At 39.0% G+C, this 11,431-nt stretch overlaps 1 protein-coding gene across 3 annotated transcripts in view; it reads right to left on the minus strand.

Annotated features, from left to right (window-relative positions):
* The window catches only part of CCDC141 (coiled-coil domain containing 141), a 168,517-nt gene extending 158,677 nt beyond the window's left edge, over nt 1-9,840 (minus strand). For all 3 annotated transcript variants that reach the window (XM_074338695.2, XM_019739337.3, XM_019739336.3), the window contains exons 1-2: nt 9,493-9,840; nt 7,061-7,183 (exon numbers count right to left, since the gene is read on the minus strand). In XM_074338695.2, coding sequence (XP_074194796.2) covers nt 7,061-7,183; nt 9,493-9,594 — 225 coding nt within the window. In that variant the 5' untranslated portion in view covers nt 9,595-9,840. The remainder of the gene's footprint in view (nt 1-7,060; nt 7,184-9,492) is intronic.
* Nucleotides 9,841-11,431: the final 1,591 nt, after the last annotated feature.

Below are 11,431 nucleotides of genomic sequence, written 5' to 3' on the forward strand. Positions count from 1 at the left end.
GCCTCATCTGTGCTGTATTCTTTTGGTCAAAGCTGTACAGAGTCTGCCCACTTTTAAGGGAATGGATGGACATAGCCCCACTTCTCAATGGGAGAAGTACCAAAGGAATTTATGGCCATTTCAATCTACCATAATCTTCCTTTGTACTGGGTCCTTCTAGAGTTGTCAGTAATTGTGAAGATGACTCTCTTCCTTCCTGAATCTGTCACTTGGTGTCCCATCCACAAAGCACATGATGAGTACCTCATGTTTCCCACAGGCCCTTCAGCTTTTGCCAGAGTCCAACTTGATTGCTGAACTGAGAGAGATGAAAGAAAAAATACTGTCCTCTCCAATTTTTTTACTCTTCTGTCTCTGTGCCTACAAAACTTTCTCCTTATAGAATTCCTTCCCTTTTAGAGAATCATCTTGTATCAACAGTTCATTAAGTGTAGTCATACTCTAAACTGCTGCTTAGCCAGAACTAGCAACAAATTATTTGTGATATTTGCCATATTAGTGTGCCTGAACTCCATGTCCAAGAAGCCTGTTGTCATGAACACTCTAGCCTCTCTTAAACCAATTTGCTTTACAAAAACAATATTTCATAAGGCTATCCATGGCACTATTGAAATTTAAAGAATGCTATTCAAATTTTATTTCATTCCACAGCTCCATAATATTCACTGGAACTGAACGTCTAGGAAAAGAAACACCCTGTAGACTAGGAAAGTACCGAGTGAGACTGGGAAAGTCACCAGGAAATTCTGCTATTTCATAGTTATGAGAAGACTATTTTTGTTTTTTAATGGACAAAGTTCTCCATTTTCAAAAGCCTAAAAGGAAAATTAAACTGCCTGCTAATTCCCAGTCTGCCAGGAGCCCTGAATTGTTCCCACCTATTTCAATGACCATCTACAAAATGATGAGTGAAAAATATGATAGGTACTTTATACATGTATGGAACACTAAGACATCCCTTGGAAACACAGATCAACTAAGTGTTGGCATTTGGAAGGTGCCAACTAACCTCACCTGTCTCCCCTCAAGATTCTGACTCAATTGCAAAATAGATGTTAAGGTCAGACAGACCAAAATATCTGTTATTATTACTGGTAAAGCCGGACTGGAGGACAGGGTTGACTTGGGCTTTCTATTTTTTCTCCCTAAAATCTAGTCCTTGGGACCTACCTGTGGAGAAAATTGGGTCTGAGGCTGCCCTGGGTGAGTGGGGTTGTAGCCTGCCTCTGCCAGGCAGGGACTTCTAGGCAGGTCAACAGAAGCAGAGGGACAGAGAACCTGCGGCCCATGGAGAGTCAGGATCTGCACAGAGTCCCTGAGGCTGGCTTCCTCATGGGGACACTTCTTCCCCTAGCCTCACCAACTGACTGACGCAGTCCCCCTCATCCATGTAGGGAAGAGAAAGGGAAGAAGAGAGGTGGGTGAATCTTCCCAACATTTCTGAGAGAGAGTAGAATTTTTTAACTTGTGGATCTATAGGAAAACAGGGAAGGAGGAAAAATGGATCTCACATATAAAGTATAAAGTAAACATTTAGGGTAAACTACTGCTATGACACAGGTCATGTAAAATAGATTAGTCCTCTTCTAACACTATGCTAAAGGGTTCCATCACATTTGAAACACACATGCTATAAAATTTTCTCTAACATGTAAATTCAAGTCACACAGCTTTACTTTATTAAAATGCATTCTTAAAAGACATTATCAAGAAAGTGAAAAGACACCCTACAGAATGGGAGAAAATATTTGCTAATCCTACATCTGACAAGGGATTAATATCCAGAATATATAAAGAACTCCTACAACTCAACAACAAAAAACAAGCAACCCAATTTTAAAAATGGGCAAAAGACTTGAATAGACTTGAATATTTTCAAAGAAGATATACTGTCCAGTAATCACATGAAAATATGCTCAACATCATTAGTCATTAGGGAAGTACAAATCAAAACCACCATGAGATATTATTTCACACCTAGTAGGATGGCTATAAAAAAAACCAACCAAACAAAAATCAACAAAAACAAAAAACCAGAAAATAACAAGTTTTAACAAATATGTGGAGTAGTTGGAACACTTGTATTTTGCTGCTGGGAATGTATGATGCAGCTGTTGTGAAAAACATTTTGGTGTTTCCTTAAAAAGTTAAGCACAGAAATGCAATATAACCCAGCTATTCCATTCCTAGGTACATACCCAAAGGAATTAAAAACAAGTATTCAAACAGATACTTTATATGCCAACGTTCATTGTAGCATTATTTACAATAGCTGAGAAGTAGAAACAATCCATATCAATTTTTGAATGTATAAATCAAATGTGGCATATCCATACTTTGGAATATTATTCATTCATAAAAAGGAATGAAGTTCTGATATGTGCTAACACATGGATGAACCTTGAAAACATATGCTAAGTGAAAGAAGCCAGACACAAAACGACAAGTATTGTATGATTCCATCTACCTGAGGTACTTAAGATAGACAAATTCATAGAGGCAGTAAGTACAGTAGAGGTTACCAGGGAGCGGAGGAATGGGAGTCAATGTTTAATAAGTACAGTTTCTGTATGAGGTGATGAAAAAGTTTGGGGAATAGATAGTGATGGTGGTAGCATAACATTGTGAATGTAATTAATTGTACACTTAAAAATGTTTGAATTGGCAAAATTTATATAAACATATTTAGCACAATAAAAAAAATAATGTATTCTTAGTAAACACTCCAGTTTATAGCAGAAAACTTTTAGCTTTACTGCTAATATATTTAGACTATTCATTTCTAGCTAAGTAAATGGAAATTGGACCAAAATAAGCATTCATTGGATTGGATTGGAGATTTAGTCAGAATCAGAGAACCAATTGTTTTTTGAGTCAAGCCAGAGGAGAAACATTTTAGTATTTTATGCTCTATAAAGAGTCATTCTTCACTGAATGTGACAAATATCTACCAATACATATCTATATGCCTACATATTCACATATCTACAAACACAGGAGCCAGTGGTCAGAGGTCTTCTTGGTTCTTATAGTTGTAATTCCTCTGGACAGTGGCAATGTAGTCAGTTGTGAGACAGATGCTAAGGGGAAGAGCGTCGTCAGAGACATCTCTAGGTATTTCTAACTCCTTCCCTCCTTGAGCCACCTGAGGATGTAATGTCATAGTGGCCACCGGCAGGTTTTCTTCACCTGGCTTTAATCTCCCTCTTCTCTTCTCCAAATTTCTTTTTCTCATTATAAATAATCCGAGTATGGTTTGAGAATTTCGGTGCCTTTGGGGAGTTAATGCTTTTTCCACAGGATAATGTTTTCTCCACTGAAAAATTTCTCTGGACGTGCCATTGGAATCAATTACACCACGGAAAGGGAAATACCTCTCACGTATAAACATTACCAACACTAGAAACACTTCTGAAAATTCTGCATTTCCAGAATTTTTTCTTTTAGTCTAAATTACTAGGGTTTGAGATGATTTTCAGTGGAAGGCAGAAAATAGCTTTTCTATCAAAATAAGCATCCAAATTATTAACAGAAAAATTATACCACTTTTTTTTTTTTAAAGGCAGCAGGCACTTCCATGCATCATTGCATTTCTCCCCGAAATTTCTTTTTTAGGTGTTTCAGGGTAGCTGTTATTATAGTTTTTCAAATAAAGAACCTGAGACCAGAGAGGCTCACTGCATTGCTCAAATCAGAGTGGACTCAGCATTGAACTCCTTCCTACATCCTCCCAACACTCCTCATTGTTTCTTTGCAATTAGAACAAATTGTAGGGCTCTGTGCATAAGAAAAGGACTGGATTGAACATTAAATATCAACTATTATTGGCTCATTGAACTACGAATTGTCCCTATCATTTGAAATGCTCACATTAAAACTAACTTTGGGGGGGACCCCCTGCCCGGTGGCTCAGGCAGTTAGAGCTCCATGCTCCTGACTCTGAAGGCTGCCGGTTCGATTTCCACATGGGCCAGTGGGCTCTCAACCACAAGGTTGCCAGTGTCCCGCAAGGGATGGTGGGCAGCGCCCCCTGCAACTAAGATTGAACACGGCACCTTGAGCTGAGCTGCCGCTGAGCTCCCAGATGGCTCAGTTGGTTGGAGCGTGTCCTCCTCAACCACAAAGTTGCTGGTTCGACTCCCGCAAGGGATGGTGGGCTGCGCCCCCTGCAACTAGCAACGGCAACTGGACCTGGAGCTGAGCTGCGCCCTCCACAACTAAGACTGAAAGGACAACAACTTGACTTGAAAAAAAGCCCTGGAAATACACATTGTTCCCCAATAAAGTCCTGTTCCCCTTCCCCAATAAATAAATTAATTAATTAAATTTAAAAAAAAAAAAAAAACTAACTTGGATCCAACAATTTTCTACAGGTTAAGGCTGTGCCTACCATGACAGCATAACCTCTAGTAAATTGGTAAAACTAGTAATCTATCCATTTTCAAAACAGAATTCACATTTTTGTTATTTTGAAAAGTCTTTTGTCACCAAATCCGGAACAGATTTCAGACTCTTTGACTTTTTTTTTTTTTTTTAAACAATAGCTTCAGAAGATGATGCTACTACTTAAAATTTCTTAGGGAAAAGTGTCTGGGTTGATAGCGGTAGGTGGGTGAGGGAGGGTATGGGAGATGGAAATTTAGAAGGCATGGCTTGAGGCTTCTGTGAAGCCAAAAACCCTTTTTACTTGACACCACATGCAAAGAGGGAGCATGGTCCCACATTGCCATGGCACATTATGGTAAGATCTACAAATAGATATGAAGCTTTGATTTACCCTCTCCCCTCATCTTACAGATAAAAAGCCGGAAGTCCAGAAGGCTAGTCCATTCCAGAAGACTGGCTTAAAGGACAACAAGACTTTAGAATCTAGAACAACAAACACTCCTTGAAGATGGATCCTGTTGAATAAAAAGCCGTTTTCCAGTTGAGCTCCTGGGTGGATTTAGGTATACAGATTTGAGGGACGTTGTTAGGGAGAGCTGAATTGCTCCACCCAAGAAAGCATTCTTCCTGGAATTGTGAGCCTGGACAGGAATGGGGTGGAGGGAAAAATAGGTGGCCTGAGAGACCCAGACTGCCGTGAGCGTCCCCATACCCGCAGTTCATCAGTGGACCTGAAAATGCTGGCTGAGCACCAACTATTAGTGGGACCTGGAGAAGGGACATAGTTTCAAGTCCAGATTAACTTCAGAGGGAGTTGACAGATGCGTATGAAGGAGGTAGAGACACAGGAGACCATGAGAAAGTAAACCTCTGGGGTTGGGCAGGAATTGCAAGGAAGCCCACTGGGTTTCCACAATTCATGGAACTGAGCTTTTTGTGTAGCAGCATGTTCTTGAGTTGCTAGCTGAATTACACTAGTAAGTGGCATAATTAGCGCTAAAATCGTAAGTCTTTTAATTCCTGGCTCAATGCTCTTTCACATAATGTGTTCTTATTTTTAGATGACAAAGAGATTCCTGGTGGCCAGGGATTTCTATCTTGAAAGACAGCACAGCGCCTAGAGCAAGGAGTTGTCTAAACAGGAGAATACATTGTGAATTCTAATGGCTCCCACTTCAGCATTAATTCGTTCTTCAATTTCTCATTCCGATTTACCCAATTACTTTTATTACCGTCCAATCAGAAAACCACTATTAGAAAAAATCAGATGCAGATCAGATCTGCCTTAGGAAGCACGTGTGAATTTCAGCCAAACTGTTCAAAGACACCAATAATATCGAAGTACTGAAAGCACACGACGTCTAGCCATTGCAGATCCAGGAATCAAACCTCGCCAATCTTAGTGAAGACATTCATTTACCTCTGTGGGTTATTACTCACAGGTCTGGCTGCATCACAGGGCTCCATCTTCAGAAGGGGGAACCACTTGGGGTTTAATGCTTTACCTGTCACTGTCTCAAAATTCTTAATTTTATCTTTGAATTTGTGTTTTGTAAATGAAATCCAATGGGACAAGAGAAAGTACTGGAGGACTGGAGCCTCATGGCACATGTGGCCCTGCCTCCTGGGGAGGTTCTTCTGTCACCTGCCCTGGCAGGGGTGAGGACATAGGTCGGGAAGGGTTGGGGTCAAGCTCACACCCTGTGCATTGAGCTGTGGCAGAGGCTCAGCGCCTGAGGGTCTGCATGCACTCTCCTTTCACATATCCTCATGCCCGAAGGAGCTAGATATTAAATAGATAAGAAAACATCATAATGCGTCAAGAAAACATGTCTCCTGTTCAGTTTAGTGGTCACCAGAGGGTAAGGGGGACCAGGGGTGGTAGAAGAGGGTAATGGGGGTCAAATATATGGTGATGGAAGGAGAACTGACTCTGGATGGTGAGCACGTAATGCAATATATAGATGATGTATTACAGAATTGTAACTTGAAACCTATGTAGTTTTGATGACCATTGTCACCTCATAAATCTTAATTTAAAAAAAAAAGCGTGTCTCTGCTTTTTGAACAGGGAGTCTATATTTTCATTTTGCACTGGGCCCCACAAATTATGTAGCTCATCCTGATTAGCTACCTTAGGAATCACAAGCCAATGTTATTTTTAAGTTCTTAACTAAATAACCACAACATATGTGGAACAATAACTCTGATTTTACTAAAAGTATTATTTGGCTTCAAGAAACCTTAACATTAAACACAAAGTCAGGTATTTTCAATAGTTTAACAGAGGGGGAAAGTCTCTGTGTTAATCTTGCCAGCAGGTGTCATTAACAATAGAAAGTTTGGACCTGTTGTGACTTGACAGTACGACACAGGAAAAATGATGGATTTTTTTTTTCACTGACACAGCCAGGAAAAAAAAAACGTTACTTATTTCTCCACAGTAACAATATTATCACTCCATATTTTTAACACATTAGGAAAAATTTTTTTAAAGTCCTGTTATTTCTCTCCAATGTTGGTGTTTGCTCATAGTTAACTATAGTGTTTTTTCCATTATCTATCTCGCACTATATTAAAATAGCCATAAGCCAGTGACAACAGAAGAATCAAGAAGAAGTATAAGAAATAGCTTTTTTATTTTTTTTAGTTCTGTATTTGCATCATATCTTACCTTGAGCTTGGCCAAAAGAAGTTCATGATCATGAAGAAGTTTTTTGGTTTCATCTTGACTGCTACCAATTTCTAGAATATTGGGCTGTGATTCAGCCAGCTGAAGTTGTACCCACTTGCCACACTAAAAATAAAAATGAAATGAAACGCACTTTTAGTTCCTCTTGTTCCTTCCCCTTCACCCTTCTCCTTTTTCTTTACTTTTTCAATTTTCAGTTATACTGTGAACACTTTTTTCTTTCCACAGAGATGGGCCTTAATCAATTGAAATATAACAGATCTAATATAAACCCGTGCCCTGCCTTTTCTTTTTTTGTTCTTACGATAAATTCTTTTCTCTTCGCATACTGAATTTAAATTTAAAACTCCCAAATGAGAAACACGTACAATAGATCATGTATCATTGAATATTACAAAATAATTCACATAATTTTACATTCTTTCACTCACAAAACTAAATTCCATAAAAATAGTGACATTCCTTTAGTAGAATGCAAATTCACTACAGGGGAAAGGTTTTGTAAATGCAATTTAGATTGATCAGTGTCCTTACATTGACCTTGCTGGTTCAACCGGAAAGAATAAATAGCAGATGAAACAACTGCTTTGTATCTTATATCAAAGTTAAAATATAACATTATCCAACTTTTGTTGTTGAGTGTTCAATAAAGTATGTAGGACAATGTCAATAAAATCAGATGCATATGACAACTGCCATTTGAAAGCAGCTAACTGATCACTGCATTTCCTGAGGAACTGCTTTTCTAAGAAGCAACAACTGATTAAGCAAGAGGAACCACTGATAGGCACATGCCCATGGACAAGTGAATTGTTGAAGAGAAATGACAGAAAACATATGTTTGTCTATTCTAGATAATTAGTGAACTGAGATCATTTGGAAACAAGAGGCCCACATACATCTGACACAGGTGCTTCTATTCCTTTAAGATGGACTTTGCACTTTGAATAGCTTGGGTTTTTTTTTATATGGATGGCAGTTAGTTAAGAGAGTTGGAGAGGGGAGATGGAGGGAACAATCTTAGAAACACAGTTTAGTTAAGAGTTTCCAGTATAATTTCAGAGGTTTTTTTTCTTACTGTCAATCTACCTCTGATTCTCTTATAATTCATTTGTATACATTATTCCTGATTCTGCTCAAATGTTTCACATCTGAGGAAAAGAAAAGTTAACTATTGTTTAAACAGTGAGTTTGCGTCTTTTCTGTCATTGCTGAAATTTGCATATATTTAAAACATCATAAAATCACATGTAAATCTTCTATTTTTGCTACTTCTGCTTCAGGCTGTTTTCCATGTCCACTAATTGCCTTTGAAAATACAAGAGGGCAAGGGAATGTCAGAGGTCCTGTTTACGTGGGGCCAAGCCTCAGCAGCACTGGGAAATGGCCTCGCTAGGAACACTTTGCACTTGGTGGTTGCAGAGTAAATCGTTTTGCTCAATGTTAAATGCTGGCTTCCTGTTATAATTTTCACATTAACATAAAATTCACAGAATTAAGTGAAATTAAACAGACCTTGTGGTCTATGCTCCACCAAAAGGCCAGAAAAGTCACTCGATTAAGCCTGAGAAGGTCCTGAAAGTAACTGGTGGGTGATCACCAGCTTGTTGGCAGAGTTCCCTTCATTAAACACTGAATTCTTTAGGTGGTGAATTGTCTAAATCCAAGCATAATGCTTCAGGGGTTTTTGCAGGGAATTTTCATGGGGAATAAAATCATGGATGTCTTCCTCAACCTAAAGATGTGTGATACTCTTTGCAAACGCACAAATTGCTTGACATAAAACATGTCATAAAACGTAAGCCCCAGTGGCTTCAACGTCCTGTGGTTAAGAGCAAATTTGACACATTGCCCTTTGCACCTTCACTGGCAGGGTGCTCATTCCCCACAAAATGTGACAAGGATTGACTTGTGCTTTCACCATGTCAAAACCGGTGCTAAGGAGGGCACATGCCAGAGCCTCTTATTAGATGTTCTCCGTGTTTCATCATGCGGAAAACAATGCCACTCCCTATCTGTTAGGACCTTCTACTTCCCTCCTCTATCACATCCACTCTCAAAAATCTCACAAACATTTCACATGTCCACTTGACTCTTCAGTCATGAACTTATAATCACGAATGCCTTGCATTTAAAAACCACATTGACAATATACAGTATAGTTTGTTTGTTTGTTTGTTTTTCAACCAACCTGCCATAGATGTTTTCTGACTAAATGAAAGAGAAACTGTAGTAACTGGCTGAAACTTAATAGAGGTTTCTCTTAGTTTCCGCTTTAGGCAAGAAATAAGATGTCTTTGCTCTGTTATCTTCCACATGCTGCGTACTGCTGATTGTGTAAAATATTCTTTAGGCTCATCAACACACAGCAAGATTTCCGCAGTTACACAGAAAAGAGAAAGTTGTTAGCTTACCTTGATGACAGCTATGACGATTTTAGAGTCCCCAGCCTGCACAGCTACTGAACTGACTGTTGTCGTAGAAAACTCCACTGCAGGACTTCCTTGGCTGGACATGGTACTTTAGAACCAGAGTTTATACTTCGGGCAGCCTCTGTACAGATGTGTGTCTGCTGGTCATTTCAGAAGGCAGTCACCGGGGTTACTTGGATTCATTCAGGGGAAGAGCTCAGCTCCAACTGATTACTGTGCCAAAAGGAAAGAACAGAAGGTTAAAAATAGACAACCCCATTGAATTTATCATGAGAGAGAGAGAGAGGAGAGAACGGGAGAGAATCGCCACACCCCTAGTATGGTAACACTGAGAGCCTGTTATTTTTGCTATTATCTTAAATGTGAAGGGCAGCTTCTAGCTCTCTTCCTATCAGCTGATGTTTGACAGCAAATGGAAAAAAAAAAAAAAAAAAAAAAAATTACATCCTGACCAAATTAGTTTTGCCATTGAACGTATACACTTACGGTGGACTTTGAAACCAGCCAGTCATTGACCTGGGTATCAATCTTTTCAAGATTGTCTCTTTCATGCAAAGAAAAGCTTCCAAAATATACTTTAAAAATAAGTTCTGGTATTTGTTTTGGGATTAAGCCACAAAATTGCTTGAAATACATTTTTAGATTAATCTGCTTTTCTAAAACTTACTGCCTTTTGTCAAATGAAGTTTATGTGGAATGGTCACATTTTCTTAGAGTCTCTGATTCTTAGGGTTATTTAAAAATATTTCAGTGGGCATTTATCAATAGATACCTATCATTTCAGAATTTCTTTGTGATTACTGTACTCCATTGAACAGAGTTTTTAAATTCAGTTGTCACCAATACTAGGAAGTCATACTTTGCTCTTACCTTCTAACTGCAGCAAAAAAATGTTTTTTGTTTAATTAAAGGTTAACACTATGTATGTTTTTCTACAAGTCAAAAAAAAAGGATCACATTGTACTTCAGGTTTGGTTTTTATTCTCCCCCCACGCCCCGTGCAGGAAAATTAGACAGCTTTAGATCAGAGCCCAAGATCGGTAGATTAATCCTATTGCTAGAAACTCAGCGTGTGTCACAAGTTGTCTGTGGTATTAAACAGCAGCTGTTGGATTCCCTGTCAAAGAACAGCTGAAAATAACACTGAAGTGCTGGTGAGAGGTCAGATGCAAACGCGTCCAAGACACTGCCTCCAATGCTGCTGGAGCTACCAGAGATCTCTGGGGCAAAACCAGATGGAGGAGATAGCAATAAACAGTCAAATGAGGAAATGGAACGGCTGTATGCGATGTCAGAGGGGTAGTAGATTGGGGGAGGGGTTTATCACTTTGCGAGGGATATAAATGATAAATGTCTAACTATTACCTTGTTTTATACACCTGAAATTAATAAAAAATATATATATTTAAAAATAACAATAAATAAATAAATAAATAAATAAATAAATAAATAAAATAAAATAAACAGTCAAATGAGTCTACTCATTGTTAAAACCCTTAGTTCAATTTAAAAGCATGTTCGTGTCCAGGGCCAAAGTTGAAAAGACTGAGTCACTACCATTGCTTTGTTCTAAGGCTCATGATAACATTCTGGAGTCAAAGGGGGAAAGTGCTTTTAGATCTATTTTGGTGTTCAGCAATTATTTTTGCTTCCCAGACCACGTCATGGCTGCTCCACAATATGTAGCCATGACCAAGCTCCCCGCTCTCAGCACCGGCCTGCTGCTCCAGTGAGAAGAAACCATGCCTGGATCCCAGTTCTTGGGCTCCATTAACTTCACGCGATGCCATGAAGGGAACATGTAGAGCAAGCTCAGGAGAGCAGTTGTCAAGAGACACCATAATGTAGAATATACTACAAACGGTATCATTTTATGGGAGGGATGGAGAGCTTGCAGAGAATGAACCTGACCTCTCAGTTG

Source organism: Rhinolophus sinicus, chromosome 17, assembly GCF_057876585.1.
Source record: "Rhinolophus sinicus isolate RSI-liver-muscle chromosome 17, RSI-T2T, whole genome shotgun sequence".
Classification (NCBI taxonomy): domain Eukaryota; kingdom Metazoa; phylum Chordata; class Mammalia; order Chiroptera; family Rhinolophidae; genus Rhinolophus; species Rhinolophus sinicus.